General features: G+C 45.2%; 1 protein-coding gene across 3 annotated transcripts in view; it reads right to left on the reverse strand.

Annotated features, from left to right (window-relative positions):
- The window catches only part of TCERG1L (transcription elongation regulator 1 like), a 402,802-nt gene that overhangs the window by 335,856 nt on the left and 46,122 nt on the right, over positions 1-20,824 (reverse strand). For all 3 annotated transcript variants that reach the window (XM_073685097.1, XM_073685095.1, XM_073685096.1), the window contains exon 3: positions 12,232-12,415. In XM_073685097.1, coding sequence (XP_073541198.1) covers positions 12,232-12,415 — 184 coding nt within the window. The remainder of the gene's footprint in view (positions 1-12,231; positions 12,416-20,824) is intronic.

Consider the following 20,824-nt stretch of genomic DNA (forward strand, 5'->3'; position numbering starts at 1 on the left):
CAAAACCGCGCGAGATCCGAAGCTCCGCCCCACACACCGACGCTGCGCAAGGTCCAGGAAGGGAGAAAGAGCGACGCTGACGTCATCAGGACGCGACGCAAGGTCCTCGTCCAGAGCAGCAGCAGCGGAGCCGCGGCCTACAGAAGAGGATCGTCGGTAGGTAGGCCACGCTTAACTAGGGGGGAGAAAGATGTCGGACACAGAGGCGCCCACTACCACCAATGCAGCTGCAGCAGCGGTGATGCCCTTTTCCCTGCCCTATATCCCTGGAGCGGCCTGGCTGCCCAAATACTCAGGGGAGCCCCATGCCCTAACTGACTTCAAGGAAAGGCTATACAGTTTGTTCCACGTTTACCCCCTGACAGAGGAACAGAAGGTCAACATATTGAGAAGGCAGTTAACTGGCGCAGCCCAAAGGGAGGTAAAATCATGGCCCACTGAGGAGAAAAGGACTGTGAAGGGTATTCTGGCCCGGCTGCGGGGTACCTTTGACACACGTACCTCCGCTGAAATTAAAATGAGGTTCTATGGATATAAGCAGCGGGCACAGGACAGCATCAGAGACTATGCCCTAAATCTGCAGGAAGCCTTGAGGGCTATCCAACAAACTGACCCTGGCAGTGTGCAGGAAGCGGATAAGCTGCTAACAGAACAATTCATAGAAGGTCTGCTGTCCAGCGCCCACAGGGCCCAGCTGCGCCTCATGTTCTTTCAGAACCCTGACCTGACCTTTGCCCAATTTAAGGACAGGGCCATAAGGGTGCTCCGTGAATCTGCAACCAGTGGCGCTATAAACCCCCGGCGCCCTGCTCTCACCTACCACCAGGAGGGGACGCCCTCCTCTATGGACCCCGTGGAGGCTGATGCACAAGCCCTGAACCAAGCCCCGTCGAAAGACCTGCACCACTAAGTCCAGGAGCTGACCAGGAGCGTCGCGGCGTTGACCAGGACCGTCCAGGCGTTGCAAGTGGACCCGTCAAGACCCATCGAGCCGGCTTCAAGTCCGGAGGATGTCCCGTGGCATCGACAGAGGAGGATCCCGTCGTTCCGAGGGAGGCCACAGACCGCTACGCAGAGGATGGACAGCCCATTTGCCGTCGATGCAACCAGCCCGGACACATTTCCAGGTTCTGTAATTTAAACGGGTCCAAACTGGGGCAGAGGGCCAACCCCCAGGCATAAGATCACCAGGCCCTTACAATTGGCGTAATAAGTACGTTGGGGGGCGCCCGGTTTTACCCGTGGTGCTGGACGATATCCCCTTGAGCGCCTTGCTGGATACTGGGTTGCAAGTAACCACTATCCCTTATGTACTTTTTAAGCAGTATTGGACTGATGCTGATATCACACGGTATCCAGACAGTAACTTGAGCTTCATCGCCAGTAATGGCTTACCCGTGCCGCAGATGGGGTTCAAGGAGATGACCATTAAAATTGGTAAAGTTGAACTACCGGCACAGGGAGTAATTATTGTGGACATTGACCGTCGTGAAAGTCACCCTAAAATAACTGTGGGTACTAACGTAATTGAAAATGGTCTTTCAGAGGTAATTGTAATCTTACAACAGGTGGCGGTGAATGCTAGTTCCAGCCAACAGAGAGTCCTCAACAAGGAGATAAAAGCCCTGATGAGACGGCAGCAGGTAGAACTGTCTGGTGGTGAGATCGGTAGCGTAAGACTGAGTGACCCATTCCCCATTTCCATTCGTCCCAAAAGTGAAATGATGATCTGGTGTCGGACTGCAATCGGGTTGAGAGGTAGAGACTATCAAGCCATGGTAGAACCTGTGTACTCAGACAGCAGGCCCACCATTTTGACAGCCCGGGGGGTGGTTGATGTCCGTCTTGGGAGGGTGCCCGTCCGCATCCTCAACATTGGGGAGAGGGAAGTACACTTACCCAGGTACGCTACACTCGCCAAACTGTTTGTCGTCGAACACAAAGCTATCAGGGCCGTGGAACCCTTGCCTCCATCTCCACAGGCGGAGGGTAATGGCTCCCAGAAACAAAAGGAGGACTGGTGCCAGAAACTCCATGTGGGTGCTGACTCCACTCCCCTGCACCAAAAACAAGGAGTCTACCGGGTGGTACAGGAGTACGAGAGAGTCTTTAGTAAGCACCCGCTAGACTTCGGCAGAGTAAAGGGGATAGAAAACCACATCCCCACAGGGAGCCACCCACCAATAAAAGAGAGACACAGGCCTGTACCCCCTGCACATTATCAGAACGCCAAGGGCATGCTAAGAGAAATGAAAGAAGCTGGGGTCATTAGAGACAGCTGTAGCCCCTGGGCAGCCCCCTTGGTTCTGGTGAAAAAGAAAGACGGCACCATGAGAATGTGCGTGGACTATAGACAAATCAACCGTATCACCCACAAAGACGCATATCCGCTGCCTAGAATAGAGGAGTCTTTAGCCGCACTAAAATCTGCTAACTTCTTTTCTACTTTGGACCATACTAGCGGGTACTGGCAGTTTCCTGTGGCAGAGGCTGACAAGGAGAAGACCGCCTTCACCACCCCGATGGGACTGAGTGAGTTCAACTGTATGCCTTTCGGGCTGTGCAACGCACCAGGGACCTTCCAGCGGCTGATGGAATGCTGTCTAGGGCACCGAAACTTCGAGACGGTCCTCCTTTACCTGGACGACGTGATCGTCTATTCGAAGACCTACAAGGACCATCTAAAGCACCTGGCCGAGGTGTTCGAAGCCCTGGCAGGCTATGGCCTGAAGGTGAAACCATCGAAGTGTCACCTGTTGAAGCCGAAGGTCCAGTACCTAGGGCACGTGGTAAGTGCGGAAGGAGTGGCCCCCGACCCTGACAAGGTCACGGCAATCAAGAGTTGGCCGAGCCCCTCGAACATCAAAGAGGTGAGACAGTTTCTCGGGTTGGTAGGCTACTACCGAAGGTTCATCCCCGGGTTCACTAAGATGGCAGCTCCTATGCAGGACCTCCTGATCGGACAGTCTAAGTCCAGGAGTCAGAAGTCACCCTTCAAGTGGGATAAACCGGAAGAGGAGTCCTTCCGCCAGCTAAAGATGGCCCTCACGGGGGATGAGATCCTGGCCTACCCTGATTATGGCCAGCCTTTCATTCTCCACACAGACGCCAGTAATGTGGGACTGGGGGCCGTACTGTCCCAAAACCAACAGGGCAGAGAACGGGTGATCGCATACGCCAGTCGGAAGCTGAGGCCCACCGAGAGGAACCCGGAGAATTACAGCTCCTTCAAGCTAGAATTCTTGGCGGTGGTGTGGGCCGTGACGGAACGCTTCAAGCATTACCTGGCCTCCGCAAAGTTCATGGTGTACACGGACAACAACCCGTTAACACACCTAGACAATGCAAGACTTGGTGCCCTAGAACAGCGGTGGATGGCCCGTCTCTCCAACTATGACTTTGTGATCAAGTACCGGGCCAGCAAAACCAATGCCACCGCTGACGCCCTATCGAGAATGCCTCACTTACCTGAAGGTGACGAAGACCCAGAAGAGCTGGAGGAGGTAGAACTCCCTGCGTTTCACCGGTATGGAGCCGCTCAATACTCCCACCGCGTGAAGGAGGAGGATCTAACAACTGTGATGATCAATCCCCTACCTCACCACAGCTGGGCCGAGATCCAAGATAGTGACCCTGCAGTCCGCCTGGTGAAAGATCTGCTGCTGACCCGGGAAGACGCCCGCTTAGATCCAGATGCCCCAGAGGAAGCCAAGCAGCTATGGAAAGAGAAGAGCAAGCTGTTCCTCTACGAAGGCAAGTTGTGCAGAAGGATTGTCAACCACCGGACGCACGAGCTGACCTGGCAAGTCGTGGTCCCAAGGCGAGATGCAGCTATGGTCTTGGGGGCTTACCATGACAGAGCGGGACACTTTGGTTGGAAGAAACTGGAGTTCCTGCTAAGAGGAAGGTTCTTTTGGGTCGGCATGAGAGGAGCTGTAGAAAAGTGGTGCAGAGACTGTGGCCCTTGTCACCTGAGGAGGAAGGACCGCATCAGCCAGAAGACACCCTTGAGGCCCATCGTCACCACGCAGCCTCTTGAGCTGGTAGCTCTAGACCACGTCAAGTTGGCTCCAAGCCGGTCAGGGTACATCTACGCCCTGACAATCGTGGACCACTATTCCCGTTTTCTCGTGGTGGTCCCGGTAAAAGACTTGACAGCCCAAACAGCGGCCAGAGCCTTCCAGCAATACTTCTGTCGTCCACACGGGTATCCGGAACAGGTCCTGACAGACCAGGGCCCAGCGTTCGAGGCTGAAATCTTCCAAGAGTTCTGCAACCTCTATGGCTGTAAGAAGATTCGGACAACGCCTTACCACCCACAAACCAACGGGATGTGTGAGAAGATGAACAATATAGTCATTGATCTCCTGAAGACGTTGCCCCTGGAGGAACGCAGCCTCTGGCCAGAAAAACTGCCGGACCTGATAGACTTATACAATCATATCCCGGTGAATGCTACAAACTGCACCCCGGCTTACCTGATGCGAGCTAGACCAGGTAAGCTGCCCGTAGACCTGGAGATGGGAGTCCTAATACCTGAGGACACCTCCCCGGATGCGGACAGGGATACAGAAAGGCAGCTGCAGTACAAGAAGGTACAGGAGAGTGTGGAGAAGAGCCTGGCCCAGATAAGAGAGAGGCAAGAAAAACTCTTCAATCAACACGCCCCTGCTGGTCCCCTAGAACCTGGTGAGCAAGTCCTGAAGCGGAAGAGAAGGCTACATAAGTTGGACGACCAGTGGGAGAGGGAACCCTACACCGTACTGCAGTCTGACCACGACAACCCAAAGGTGTGCGTAATCACCAAGGACGGAGGAGAAACCACTAGTGTCGTCTCCAGAGACCACCTCAAAAGGTGCCCCGAGCAACTCCGTAGTGCAGAAGAGGATCAGAGTGACCTTGAACCCACAGAGGACAAGGAAGAAATGATCAGCACCGTTCTCGGAGAGTTCCCTCAGTCCTGGACTCGCATAAATGATGCCATAGTGGTACCCGTCCTGCATTTCCTGCAACCGGCACAGCAACAACCAACACCAGAGCCGGAAGGTGAAGAGGAGCAAGCGGTTCCAGAGGCAGAAGAGCCTGTACCAGCAACCCAGGAGAGTCAACCCTCTGCTGACAGTGAGCCTGCCATGCCTGCGGTAAGCCAAAGGACCCGCAGACAGCTGCCTGCCCTACCTGTACACCCAGCTGGTAGCTGTACCCCTAACGCTAGTGGGGAAAGCCAGGTCAGTCCACCACCAGACAGTGGGTTAAGGAGGTCAACCAGGAGCACAAAGGGACAGATACCCGCTCGCTGGAGAATATAGCGTGCACTAAAATTGTAAATAACCCTGTTACCAACTGTTGAATTGTTTGCCAAGTTACATGCATGTTTGGTAATTCTGTGTTTCAGTTTCTTGCAGCTACCGTAAGGACTCAAAGGTTATGCACTTTGTATAACCGGGACCTTGTATGGACTGCATTCGGAGCCTAACCAAGGAATGAACTAAGACTGTTAAGGACTTGGGGTAGGACAGACCCCCACCTGGTTAAGAGTCCCCGTTGTGCTGGTGATATGGACACCCGGTCACAGGCCACACTGTGACCTTAAGAACTCAATCTGTGCGTCGTTTGTCTGTTAATGTTTTATGGTTATGCATATTGTCTTTGTTTATTGTTTAGTCCCGGAGTACTAAATTTCACTAGGGGGGAATGTGTCACCCTGGCCTGGATGCCACAAAATGTAATAAAGCTGTGTCTGAGAGCAAGGGGGAGGTTCTCTAGTCAGGGGAACATTAGCATGCAGTACCTCCTGTCTCAGGCCAGTAGGGGGAGCAGGCTGCCTCTATAAAAGCTGGTGCTGGGGGCAGGGATAGGGAGAACTTGATGGCCTGTCTCAGCACTGAGACTTGTCCCAGAGCAGAGCAGGGACAGACAGTTGCACTGCACCTAAGAGGAAGTGTGGCAGGAGGAGAGCCACAAGCCAGAGACAAGAGGCGAAGAGAGCCTGTCTTGACTTATAAAGGACTTAATTTCCCAGACTTTGGTGTCTGAGGCTGGGAGGATTCCACATTCTCCAGCAGATAACCAGTTCGCAGGGGACTGTATATTCCTTGGCCTAAGAAGCCTGGAGGCCCTGCCACAACAGAAGGGACCAGTAAAGCCGTACCAGGCCGGGAGCAGAAAGGAACCCACGTCGCAGGCCATACAGGCGAGAATACACGGAAAGCTCGGAAACGTGGGCTGTTACCCTATAACGAGGAGATAGCCAGAAGGAGCACAGAAAGCACGGTAGGCCTACACCCTCACCCTGACCAGGGCCAATTTCCCCGTTGCTCTCAGACATCCAGGTCCCCTCCTAGCTGGGACTGTTTGTGGGTCAATTTACCTGTTCTAGTAAAGACCCTGGACTGCAACCTGTTGTCTGCGTGCTCCTTGCTCCTCCAGCACTATCAGCACTGGGACTCTCACCACCATCAGTCCCACCATCCACTACACTGCCCTGGGGCCGCACTCTTCCCGTGGGGAGTCACACCATCCCAGCTGCACATATCATCAGCCCCAGCAGTCTGCCTTGCAGCGGCGGTTCCTAATGACCGCAAATCCACGGGTGGCGTAGTCGGACATAATCAACAACACGTAACGGACTACCACTGGCCTGACCACCCTGAGCCACGGAACCGGGTTGCCACTACTACTCCCATCGTTCCCCCTATTGCCCGGATCCGAGTGCCCCACGGCCCAGGGGGCGAGTCAAGAGCACAGTCCCGGGTCCCTAGCTGTGGGAGGGGCTATGTAGTGGGTGTGGGTGTGGGAGAAATTAGCTTAGGGGAGCACATGGAAGAAAGGTATAAATAGAGAAGCCATCTTGTTTAGAGAGATCAGTCCAGTCAGAGCAGTGAGTGAGAACAGTCTACAGGAGAGGAGGGGAGCAGGGCTCTGCAGGAGCTCTGCTCAGGCAGAGGGCCTGAGGAGAGGCCTAGGACTGAAGAAAGAGGAGAGGGAGTAGGAAGGGCTCCAGGAACGGAAGAAGGGACCCCGGGGGTACGGACAGTCCTGGAGGCCACCCGTACGCCCGAATCTACCAGGAGGTGGAGGGGTCAGGCCACATAAAGGGGACCGGTCCCTCAACTAGCAGAGAACTTTATGACTCAACTAGAAGCCGGAGGCTGCAGTATTTCAAGTCCTGCAGCCAACAGTCCATATCAGTCTCACCAAGAAGGTAGCTATAGAAGACCCAGGGCACTGGACAGACGTCGCCCGACAAGGCCCGCAGGTACTGGATTGGGACACTTGGTATGAGGTGCAGGGAGACGGCCAGAGAGAGGACACAAAAGGGGGTCCTGCTAAGTACTCCGGAGATATCTGAGGGTGGACTGAACCCCTCCCTGAGTAAGCGCAGCACAATGAGGGGAGTTACTGTGGTACCTGTAACTTGGACTGCAACAACCGTGAGTAAAGACCCTGAGGACTGCACTTCATTGTCTCTGTGATTATTGCTGCGCCATCAACCCCTGCACTACAACGCCCAGCATAACCTATTATATCTACACTGCCTTGGAGCTAAGCTCTACCTGTGGAGAGCCACACCATCCCTGCTGCAGTAACATCAGCTCCAGAGGACCTGCTCCGCAGCGGCAGCTCCCTTAGCCGCATACCACAGGTGGCTGTCACGAACATTGTACATAATTCCCCTGTAAATAATCCCCTATTGAATGACTGCCCTGGGTCATGGACCGGGTCACCGCCACTGTGACCTTTCCCTAAGCGACGACTGGCCCGGCACCGAGTACCCCATAGCCCAGGGGGCGCGTCACTTACACTCACCAGGAGAGAGAGAGGACACTGCTGATCATAAGAGCTTACACTCTACAGGAGACAGAGAGAGAGAGGACCCCGCTGATAATAAGAGCTTACACTCTACAGGAGAGAGAGGGAGGACCCTACTGACCATAAAAGCTTACACTCTACAGGAGAGAGAGAGAGAGGACCCCGCTGAAATTAAGAGCTTACACTCTACAGGAGAGAGAGGACCCCGTTGATCATAAGAGCTTACACTCTACAGGAGAGAGAGGACCCCGCTGACCATAGGATCTTACAGTCTAGAGAAGAAAGAGAGAGGACCCCACTGATCATAAGAGCTTACACTCTACAGGAGAGAGAGAGAGAGGACCCCACTGTCCATAAGAGCTTATACTCTGCTGATCATAAGAGATTACACTCTACAGGAGAGAGAGACTTTCCCAGTGACTCTGGAGTTCAAAAATGACTCTATCATATAAACTGTGCTCCGCTGGGAACCGCTGATCTGTGATGGCCCCAGTACTGGCCATCACTGTTCAATGTATGATAATCCGCTAGATGTCATAGCTGCAGGGCATTATGGGGAGGCTGCGCAGCAATACAAAATTACATTAGCCCGATCTCTGATGCTTCAACAATGTGGGAAAAGGTGCCAGACAAGTTTTTTTTTTTGCAAACATCGAATTGGATCTCATAATGTTTGAATTTGCATGAAATCACAAATTTCAGGAAATTCCACTAAAACTTGATCCTTCGCGAGTAGATCTGTGGTATCCTACAAAGTGTCCATCTCCATGGGATACCGGATGTATAGTGTGTTCCATACAAATGCTGGGATTTCTGTGTAAACTGTATGTTGTAAAAAAGGTAAATCTTCTCCTCATAGTCTTGTTCATGTGACCCAGCTCTGCTGAATAAGCAGAAGCTTCTGGAGCAAAGTCCCCTGGGCAGTCAGCCAATGACTGCAGCTGTAAGAGTCGCATGAGAGTGGGAGGAGCTAACTGCTGTGAGGTAGTTAAGAATTGAGGTGGCAGTTGGAGGTCAGACATTTTGTTAGAGGAATGATAAAAGGAAGCCATTTTGTAGGAGAAGGAGTTTCCTCCCCCTGACTGCTGAGTCTAGAAGAGACTAATAGAAGGGGAGCTGACAGCCTTCATATTAGGAAGATTTCTATTGCACCTCAGGGAGGAAAAACTACCTCGGGGCAGAAGCAAAGCTCATCTCTAAGGAAGGATTATTCTGATTTGATGAAACAAGTGTCCCACACAGATTGGCCTGTCTGCATGTACAAAGCAATATTCAACTGTGGGTGTAAACCTGAACGCTAATTCCCTACTGTTTGTACATAATTATTTGCCCCTTCATCATTAATAAAGAGACTGTTCTGTTTAAGTTCATACGGCTTCTTCATGATTGAGGCTTAGTTGCACAAACTACTATCACCACCATCATCCTCTATTTAAAGAGGCAGCTACTGTGCAAACCTTATATTGAAGCTCGGCCACCATGAAGCACATTATGCACCGCCAGGAGTACAACCCTCTGCAGTACCACCAAGGTTTGCACAGTAGCTGCTTCTTTAAGTAGAGAATGATGGTGGAGATAGTAGTTTGTGCAACAAAGCCCCAATCATGAATTGGTGTTCAGGTCTGCACTCGCAGTTAAAGATTGATTTGTACATGTAGACACTGCGGGAGCTGTCAGCTTCCCTTATCTTATTAGTCCCTTCTAGACCCAGCTGTGAGGGGAAGGAACTCATCCTACAAAATGGCTTCCTCTTCTCACTCCACTCTGTGGGACACTTGTTTCATCAAATCAGAATATTCCTTCCTTAGAGATGAGCTTTGCTTCTGCCCTGAGGTAGTTTTTTCTCCTAGAGGTGTAATAGGAAACTTCCTAATGCGAAGGCTGTCAGCTTCCCTTCTATTGCTCCCTTCTAGACCCCACAGTGAGGGGAAGGAACTCCTTCTCCTACAAAATGGCTTCCTCTTCTCACTTCTCTAACAAAATGTCTGACCTCCAACTGCCACCTGAATTCTTAACTTCCTGACAGGATTTAGCTCCTCCCACACTCATGTGACTCTTGCAGCTGCAGTCATTGGCTGACTGCCCAGGGGAGTTTGTTCTTGAAGCTTCTGCATACTAAGCACAGCCGGGTCACATGATCAGGAGATTAACCCTTTTTGTGCTGCCTGTTAGCAGGTCTCACAATGTGTTTACAATATACAGTTTACACAGAAATCCCAGCATCTGTATGGAACACACTATACACCCGGTATCCCATGGAAATGGCCACTTTATGGGATACCACAGATCCGCTCATCTCTAGATGAGAGCCCAGTTTCCTCCAGGTAAGACTTAGTGATTGTGTAACAGAGAGGGTCAACACTCCGAGGATAGTAAATCAGGACCAGAGTTATCATAGTGCCGTACAATTATTTATATTTCTATCAGTGCTTTACATCATAAAAGTCATAGAACACATGTATACAGGTATTAAATAAAGATTACTGGACCAACCCCCACTGCAGGAAGTTTTTTTGCGATTTGATCCTGAGGACCCGAAACCCTTTCCTACAGAGTTACAGTACTTGCGTCCAATGTAAATTTTGACCCTGAAGGTCTCATTTTTATTTTATAAACCAACAAAAGAAACTGTTCAGGATTCAAGCAATCACATGTAGAATATAAATAATATAGCTTTTATTAGACACATATTCAAAAAGACATTAGATGCCAAAATACATAAACACATGGCAAAAGGAAAGTCTGAAAGATAGAATGTTACTCAGGGTAGTAAAGGTACAACAAGGTAATGACAAAAAATAAAGTCATAATACACAGTCAACTACCTTGAAAAAGAAGGAAATGATTCCACAAGATCTGTAGTAGAAAAGTGTTAAAGTGGCTTACCCACTACATCCGACACGTGTTTCGCAACAGCTTCATCTGGGGTCTTTAGGTATTTTTACATACAGTATGTGGATTTGCATCTATCATTTTTGTCTTGATTTACCGTCCTTTGGTTTATTTTAATTTTATGTTTTCTATTTCATTCAGACTTTAAACTAAGAGTTAAACTGAATTGCATTTTCTACCTGTGAAATCTCCTTTTCCCATACCTTCAATTTGGGTATTGGTACTCTGCCAATACCAGACAGTAAGTGCATGGTAATTATCTGATAATTAAATAGGTTTTCCAGGTTTGTTAAAAAAGTTGCCAAAGAGTAGTGAATGTTACAGACTAAATACGCTATAAAAACATTACTTACAGTACTTCTTGAATCTCCAGGTGCCTTCGGAGTTCCCAGAGTTCCCCACCTGTACTGCATAGATCATGACTCATCCATTATTCACATGACTTATGCAAAAAAAAAAATCACAGCCCTCTGTGGTTGCGAGCCATACATCCAAATATCACATCTGAGGCTGGTGATTTACTGAAGTGGTCAAGTAAATGATGAATGTGATTTCATTAATGCAGGACGGGCAAGAACTACCCGAATGATGGTGGATTTAAAGGAAGGGTGATAGTTATTACTTTATTTTAGAAAATTCTCTACTCATTGGTAATTTTTGCAAAATCCCTGAAAACACTTTTAACAATTTGCCTCATATTGGTCAAACGGAATGTTATGGACCAAGAGCTTTTCTGTAGCAAAAGAAGTCTAATTTTCTTGCAATGTATATGCACAAACGTGTCCACCCTTACCTTTTTGTGAATTGTCAATTTTCAATTCCAATTTCTCAAAAACTACAACCATTTAAGTAAACATAATGCATAAATATCTCCTGACCAAGTACCACAAAATCAGTTTTTTTTTTAAAGTTAGTCACCTTACACTGGTCATTTCAGGTCAGATTATATCAGTCAAATGCTGAGCCAAAGTATATGGCAAAAATATAGTTAAAGAAAAAATTTGATATCAAAATGGAGGCAAATAGCAGTACATGTGGCGTAATCCTATTATTGGAGTCAGTCTACCAAAGTTTTACAACAGTGTATTGGGGTTTAGGAGATCACAAATAAATCATTGCACACAGATTAACGTTGTTTTTGGCTAGCTAAAAAATTATTGCCCTCCTCGAAGAACAAGCATTAGTTTGGTGATTGCTGGCTGGTGTAGATGGTCTGATAGCCAGGAATGAATGATCTTATGAACACCCTAATGAATGGTTCGTCTAAAACCAGCAATAGTTGAGATAACATTCAATCATAAACTACAGATAACATAGAAAACTGAATTTTTCACAACAAAGTCAACTTTTAACATCTTTAATGAAGAAATGGCTTACTAGAATTGCACACAACTTGAACTGATTTTATCATCATTATTGCTCTAGATTGCCGCCATTTCATCTAGATTGCCGCCACTTGTCATACCATTGTATTCTGGTACAAAGACTTCTTTCTAACCAATAAGCAAATACTTAGTTGTCACAGACCTGTTACTCGTTGTGGGGTTAATATCACTTTGTGCAATGGCCTAGTGGTGGCAGATGGTCTAGATATAGCCATGGTCACTTGATTTGTCCTTCGACTTGGCTTTTCAAGCCCTTGAAATAATATCAATTCCTCAGCTGGGTGTATCCAAGAAGAATCCAGAGCAAATGAGTTGTTGAGAAAAATCTGGTAAATAAATAAAATAAAAATATTTGTTAGGGTATAAACAGTACCATGAAGCTGATGTCCCCCCGATTCATTAGGATTTGCGTTTTGTACACCAGTCTTAATGATGGGCATGCAGGAATAAGATGTGCCAAATTCATTAATAGATGCCTGCTATTTAATTAATTTTGCATACTTTTTCAGTGACATGTATAGCCACATCCTGTCCCATCCAAGCTTCTTCCCAGATACTGCATTTTTCCCTGTAGCTGGCATAAAAACGCCAAAAGTTGCAAAATTATTGCACAACTTTGCATTGCACAAATATTTGGTGACTTTTCAGAGTGTTTTACATTAGTTTTCTGGAGTAAACACTTTTCATGAATTAGGACCGAAGTCTATAAACAGTAATGGTGCAAGTGTATGTACAAATGTGTCCACCCTTACCATTTTGTCAATTGCTAATTTTCATCTGCAATTTCTCTTTATAAAAATGTTATACATCATCGCAACATGCAAGTAAAATTCTCAAAGACTGCACTTATAGAAGCATAAAACGTCTCTTGACAAAGTACCGCAAAATCATGTTTTGTATTTTAGACTAGTCACCTTACACTGCTCATTTCAGGATATGACTACCGAAAAGGAAAAATAAGAAGGACATATCTTTATGTATAATCTGTAATTAATACTGTGCAGTCAAAAGTTTAAGTTCAGAAGTATAGGATGCTTTATTGGTTTGGTCTTCATATTACATAGACTTGTTTTTGGACTCTTCCTCAGCAAACATAAAATTTTTGCACACAAAGATATACAGCTTCAAGAAATCTCATGCAGAAATTGGAAACATACAGAATGTGCTTTGAGCCAAACACATCAGTAACTGCTGCAAATTTCCCCTAAATTTAAGATTCTGGCAAATTCAACTTTTTGGGATTTGATCCTGCCAAAAGGAAGCCAACCACCATTTTTCTGTTTTTGTTTGAATGAAGATGTTAAAACACAATATATCATTCTCACCTTTCCTATTCCTTCACTGCTCCTTATGCCACGTCTGCTGCAACTCCCCAGAGCCCGTCCTGGTCTCTGGTTTTTCTGGTGCTTCCTTCCAGCAATGAGGCCTTTGATTGGCTTCATGCGGTCACCTCCCTATGTGACTGTGTAGGGTTACACACTGACCTCAGTGGTGGAAGGGAGCAGCGGAAGAACAAAAGACTGGTGCGAAGGACCAGGGTGATGTAACGGGTACATAAGGACAGATGAGGGATTAGTTAAGGTGAATAGAGATAGGTAAATTTATTTGAGTGCAATTAAATTGTACTTGAATTATACACAATTCTGTAGAATATGGATTTTTTGCAATTTGTTGTAGACGAGTTTAGCAAAATGGCAGCCAGTTGTGTCTGCCATCTTGTTGAACAATGGAGGATCACCAAATGTTTAAGAAAAAAAAAATAATCACCTCAGTTCTCCTGCTGCCCTTGCTGCTTTCTGCCTGGTCCTCCGTGCTTCCATTATGTCACATTTTTAGCCTGGGACCCCCAGCCACCAGCAGATCCCGGCTTTCATTGCTCACGTTTCGAGTCCTACTCACAGTCAGAAGTCTTGGCCAAGAGGGAGCAACAAGCCACAGATGTGACGCGACGGATGCATAGAGGACCAGATAGGGGAAGGGAGCAGTGGGGGCAGCTGGTGAGGTGAGTATAAGTACTTTTTAAAAAAAATGTTGCATCTTTTATGCTCTGTGGTCTATAAGACTTCAGACCACAATAAGGGGCATTAAAGTCACAGAGAGTAACTTCACTGCAAATCGAATTTCCCAGGAAAATCACCGTGAACAGAAATTTGAATTTTGTCTTTTCCGACCAACCAGGGACCGATTTGGAATTAGATCTGGTGGCGAAATCTAGTGAATCTGCCCGTGATCTGCACATCTCTATAAAGTACCAGTGTGGAGTCCAGAGTGGGTACAAGTGTATAATCTTCTTTCTCAGCTGAGGACTAGATACTATATATACAGATTTACAGCTCATATACATACAAGAACGTTTTTATTTACGGACCATTGAAAAACATCTTAAAAACTCTGAAGCATTGAACTACAAAGAGCAACAGAAAGTTGTAGAACTTTTTATTCAAAAAAGATTCAAAGGATCTGCCAGCAGATTTATTTTCTCTGAACCACAGGCAGCATGAGAGAGGATCAGGACCCAGATTTTTTTTTAGCTAGAACCATTTGTGGATCTAGCAAAAAGAAAAAATATCAGTCCTTCCTTTATATTTCTTACTCCCTTTGAATCCTCCCCTGGCTTTGTCAATCTAAGGGTATATTCACATTCTGTGCAAGAATCCACTTAAAAATGTTCAAAATGCAGCAAAACTAAGCTTCTCATTAAATTCAATGGAAAAAACACATTTGTAGGGCTCATGGTTAGTTTTTTCTTTTTTTTTTCCTCTTTTCTTCACAGGAATCCTATTATATTTTGGAGTGCAGAAAACATGTCAAAATTGTCTACTGAATCAAATGTATAGTAGGCAAAAAAAACATCCCATACAGAAAAACCAGTGTCCATGTTACATTTTTTTCCTGTTAGAAAAATCCATGACAAAGAATTCTAACTTATTTTAAAGCTAATTTCACACAGTTCGTTTGAGTTTGTTTTCAAACTTTTAATGAATTTTATGTGTTTTCTATGGTTTTGAGGTATTTTTTTCCTAGACACAGTTGTGCATTTTTCATTCATTTTTTTCAGTAGAGATGTCCATAGGGAATAAGCATGAAAAACCCTTCCTACCCCTATCATTTTCCCCCTCTAAAAATACTATCGGCCCCATTATCAGCATTTTATAATGAGTGTGGCTTAGTAGAAGCAGCATGGCCTATCTGGCCTGGGAGATTCAAGATAATTATTAATTTATAATTAATAATTATTATTTATGCTATAAAAGTGTCATTAGTTATAGCACATTGTACTCCAGTCCATGTACATTTTTTGAGCAGGTGAAAGATGCTCCAAATTCAATAAGAGATGCACACATCTTATCTGTCACTAGGTTTTTGCCACCTAATCAGAAACCCTGATTCCAATGATGTGTCAAATACTGGGCTGTTTGCTATAGTTTTAATAAAATTCCTGTTTTATCAGCAGAAGATTATCTCTAGAGGACTAGTAATCCTGCTGTAATATAGTCCTCCATCTTAATGTTCTCTGTATAACCCCGCCCCCACCACTGATTGGCTGCTTTCTGCTTATGCAAAGCGAACACAGAAAGCTACCAATCAGTGGTGTGGGTGGAGTTATATAGAGCTCAGCATTCAGAGAACTGGTAGATCTGCAGCAGATAAAACACTGATTTTATCAAAACTACAGCAAGCAGCCAAATATATGATACTTCACTAGAATCAGGGTCCTACATTATACTGCTCTCATATGGGGCAGAAAAATAACCTGAGGATAGGTTCCCTTTAATGAACTTTAACCATTGACTCAGAATCAAGACTGGACGGGAAATACTTCTGCATCATTCTAGAAGTCCATGTCCACCTCTATATATTTCCACTTTCTGCACAGTATCTGCATTTTGTCTTAAAAAGCTTGTAAGATGAACTAAAAGAAGAAACTGCTGAGCATATGTCGCTTCTTTCCGTCTGGATTGTAAGAGGAAACCGAACAGGAGCAGCAGCTTCTGCTCATTACACATTCTATAGAGCAGAGGGAGACGTGCACCAAAAAAAGGAAAAAAGAGAAACACGGACAAAATTATTTTTGATACACTTTCATTTCAATAAAACAAAATGTTCACAATGGATCCTCTTTCAGAAATAGTCCATCTGGGTATTTGATTGATTTTTTGTTATCAGTTTAATCATGCAGCAAAACAGTTTGACCTTCACAAGGTCATTGAATTGAGATACTAAGACTTTTCACTCTTGATTGCTTTATTTTAATCTCTTCCTTATATGCACTAAATCTATAGGAAATGCAAGTGGCAGCTGTGAAATCTGCTGGTAAACATCAGGCTAGCCAGCCCGCAGCATTCACTTCACATAGCAGCGGCTCTGTATAATAGTCTCTTCTCGCCATCTACATGCAGAGCTTTTCTACATTGTTCTACCCATGGTGAACAATGGAATAAAAGAATGACCTTGAAATGCCCTAAATCATCCAGAAAAGTGGCAGAAGCCCTTGACAGAATCCACAGTGGGCTTTCTCAGGTTAATTTTTAATAGTGACTAACAGTTTGTTCACACTGCGCCAATATATGTGACCATCAATAAGTATCAAATTCGCCCAGCAGGACTTTGCTGTATATTAATGAAAGCTCATAATAGGGACAAATATATGTTTATGCTGTTTACGGGACCATTTAAGCATAGTTTATAAGATTAATAGCTTGTATGAAGCTGAAGTATAATCATTTTCAGATATTTTCTACAATTAATGAGATATGCATAATAGGAATGGATTGTGGAACTAAAACATTAATCCTGAAATTGTTCATCTTTCCCCCCCTCCCGAGAAGTGAAATGTGCAGTTTTTACATTATATGTAATTAGCCATGTTCCGTCTGAGAATGTGACTAGATCTCATTCACACAAGAAGAAACCAGGGAAACAATTGTTCTTGTTTTCTTTCGTTTATAAATAGTTGTTACAAATATTACAAAAGTCTGATTGATTTTATAACATATCTTTATACACCATGAAGAAGAAAGGGTGAAACGCGTGCGCATCTATTACTCTGCCTTACATGTAAGTGTGAGGGTCCAGTCAGGCGGCCATATAAATTGGACCGAGATCGGAACGCAGTGCATGGATTGGCCAGCTGTTCTCCCTCCCAGAGCGTGACAGCATCATCTATTTCTATGCAGCTGTCACCCTCGGGTCAAAAAAGCCATTGACCAATTTGTGCACTTTGTTACTATCTTGGTACAATTTATACGGCCATCTAAATGCGCCCTTACTATGGAACTTACCACTTACCCTATCCAGTTGAGGGATTTCTTCACTATTCTTCTAGATGTAATCTATACTTATACCTTCTATTCATATCCTAGGGACTAATTTCATTAGTGATATACTGTATATTCCACAGTTTTTTTTAGATACTCTATCTGTACCCAACATATTATGGATGTATATATACATATACTTTTGCATAAATTCCAATCGGATCACTGTTTTTCATACTCCACTAGATCTTTATTAAGATATTTTACTTATATTTAAATCCACTGTGGGTATGTATATTGTAGGAAAACCTCGGTGATGTAAGTCCTGGACATGAAAGGTTCCAGCAATAATATGTTGCTGAAAAGTTTTTAATGGGACTGGATTTTGGGTCCAGGTTTTAGGAGTGACCAGAAAAGCTTGGGTGGGAATGGTCGCTCCTATAGCTTTGGTCTGGGCTTTCCAGATCCTATATAAGGCAGCTGAGCTGTCTCAGAGCTGTCTGGAAGTGGGAGGAGGAAAACCCTCTAGTGTTGGACAGACTCGGTCACTGTCTAAAAGAGCTGGACCTTGATTTAATATGCATGAGCCTGCATTACTGTACATTGACCGCCAGTGTATGGACTGTTTTCTTTTTGTTTACTTTTGCGCTAAATAAAGCTATTTTCTTGTTTTGAGTCCTGTGGAAGTTTTTTGGAAACAATAAACCTTGTCTTTTTGGAGCAGAGACATTGCCTGTGTATGCTAGCGGCAGCCCAAAGAGCGGGTATCTATACAATATTAATATACTGCTACCAGATTATATGGATTTGGCTCATAATGACTCCTTTATTTTTGATGTTTGCATATCCCTATATTTTTTGCAGATACCATGTCTTATATGCTAATTTTTGTATTTCAATATTTATTTTCAATAAAATACAGTACAGACCTAAAGTTTGGACACACCTTCTCATTTAAAGATTTTTCTGTATTTTCATAGCTTTGAAAATTGTACATTCACACTGAAGGCATCAAAACTATGAATTACCACATGTGGAATTATATACTTAACAAAAAAGTGTGAAACAACTGAAAATATGTCTTATATTCTAGGTTCTTCAAAGTAGCCACCTTTTGCTTTGATGACTGCTTTGCACACTCTTGGCATTCTCTTGATGAGCTTCAAGAGGTAGTCACCGGAAATGGTTTTCACTTCACAGGTGTGCCCTGTCAGGTTTAATAAGTGGGATTTCTTGCCTTATAAATGGGGCTGGGACCATCAGTTGTGTTGTGCAGAAGTCAGGTGGATACACAGCTGATAGTCCTACTGAATAGACTGTTAGAATTTGTATTATGGCAAGAAAAAAGCTGCTAAGTAAAGAAAAACGGGTGGCCATCATTACTTTAAGAAATTAAGGTCAGTCAGTCCGAAAAATTGGGCAAACTTTGAAAGTGTCCTGAAGTGCAATTGCAAAAACCATCAAGCGCTACAAAGAAACTGGCTCACATGAGGACCACCCCAGGAAAGGAAGACCAAGAGTCACCTCTGCTTCTGAGGATAAGTTTATCCGAGTCACCAGCCTCAGAAATCGCAGGTTAACAGCAGCTCAGATTAGAGACCAGGTCAATGCTACACAGAGTTCTAGCAGCAGACACATCTCTTCAACAACTGTTAAGAGGAGACTTTGTGCAGCAGGCCTTCATGGTAAAATAGCTGCTTGGAAACCACTGCTAAGGACAGGCAACAAGCAGAAGAGACTTGTTTGGGCTAAAGAACACAAGGAATGGACATTAGACCAGTGGAAATCTGTGCTTTGGTCTGATGAGTCCAAATTTGAGATCTTTGGTTTCAACCACCGTGTCTTTGTGAGCCGCAGTAAAGGTGAACGGATGGACTCTACATGCCTGGTTCCCACCGTGAAGCATGGAGGAGGAGGTGTGGTGGTGTGGGGGGGGGGGGGCTTTGCTGGTGACACTGTTGGGGATTTATTCAAAATTGAAGGCATACTGAACCAGCATGGCTACCACAGCATCTTGCAGCGGCATGCTATTCCATCCGGTTTGCGTTTAGTTGGACCATCATTTATTTTTCAACAGGACAATGACCCCAAACACACCTCCAGGCTGTGTAAGGGCTATTTAACCAAGAGAGAGAGTGATGGGGTGCTATGCCAGATGACCTGGCCTCCACAGTCACCAGACCTGAACCCAATCGAGATGGTTTGGGGTGAGCTGGACCGCAGAGTGAAGGCAAAAGGGCCAACAAGTGTTAAGCATCTCTGGGAACTCCTTCAAGATTGTTGGAAGACCATTTCCGGTGACTACCTCTTGAAGCTCATCAAGAGAATGCCAAGAGTGTGCAAAGCAGTCATCAAAGCAAAAGGTGGCTACTTTGAAGAACCTAGAATATAAGACATATTTTCAGTTGTTTCACACTTTTTTGTTAAGTATATAATTCCACATGTGTTAATTCATAGTTTTGATGCCTTCAGTGTGAATGTACAATTTTCACAGTCATGAAAATACAGAAAAATCTTTAAATGAGAAGGTGTGTCCAAACTTTTGGTCTGTACTGTATATTTTTACTTTCTGAGATATTTAGTCTTGCCTATTTCTCCTTGTTGGTCTATATCTTTATAGGGGTCTGTGCCCTAATTTTTTCTTTCATTTACAGAGTGCTTACTCCAATACTTACCTTCATCCAGCCTAAAAGGTGTTGTCCACTACTAGGACAACCCCTTCTTGATCTAAATGTTTGGCGCCGATAAAATAAAAAAGCCTATACTCATCTCCAGTTCCAGTGATGTCGGCACTCGCATTCCCGGTGCTGTAGTGCAGTTGTTATTATGAAAAGTGAGCATGGTGTCCAATCAGCGCTGGCGTCACTGTCCCTGCCTTCTGACAAATCGCCGGGCTCACGCGTCAGAACAACCTCACAAGAGCCCAAAGAACGCGAGTGCCAAACTTGGGGTTGTCCAAGTAGTGGACAACTTCTTTAAGGTTAAATGGAATCTGTCACCAGCATTTTGCCTGCAGATTAGTGCAATATCTGTAAATTAGTAGCGTTATTTTACATGACAGGTTCCCTTTTACTCATCCTCCACAGGTCCAGAGATGATTCTCTTCTGTTGATGTCTGGAATTCTCTGCAGTGCTGATGTCACGTCAACTGTGCAGCAGCCAATCAGTTAGCTCAGTGGCTGTGCCTGTGTAGACTGAGCTCACTGATTGGCTGCAGCTTGGTTGATGTGACATCAGTGCTGCAGAAATAACAGACATCGGGAGCAGTGGTGGAAACTCAGCGGACCTGGGGAGGGTAAGTAAAGAATTTTTTTATAAACCTCAAGGGGAAACAGGGTTTTCCAAGATCAGAAAACCCATTTCATCCTCAGAGGTAATAGAATATTTGCAGTCCCAAAATAGGAACGTGTTTAATAAATACAAATCTTGAGACATTTCTCATAAATATCATGGTTAGCATTCAATGGAAAGATTTCC

Source organism: Phyllobates terribilis, unplaced genomic scaffold (assembly GCF_046119375.1).
Source record: "Phyllobates terribilis strain yellow unplaced genomic scaffold, ASM4611937v1 Scaffold_5__5_contigs__length_657084704, whole genome shotgun sequence".
NCBI classification, from domain to species: domain Eukaryota; kingdom Metazoa; phylum Chordata; class Amphibia; order Anura; family Dendrobatidae; genus Phyllobates; species Phyllobates terribilis.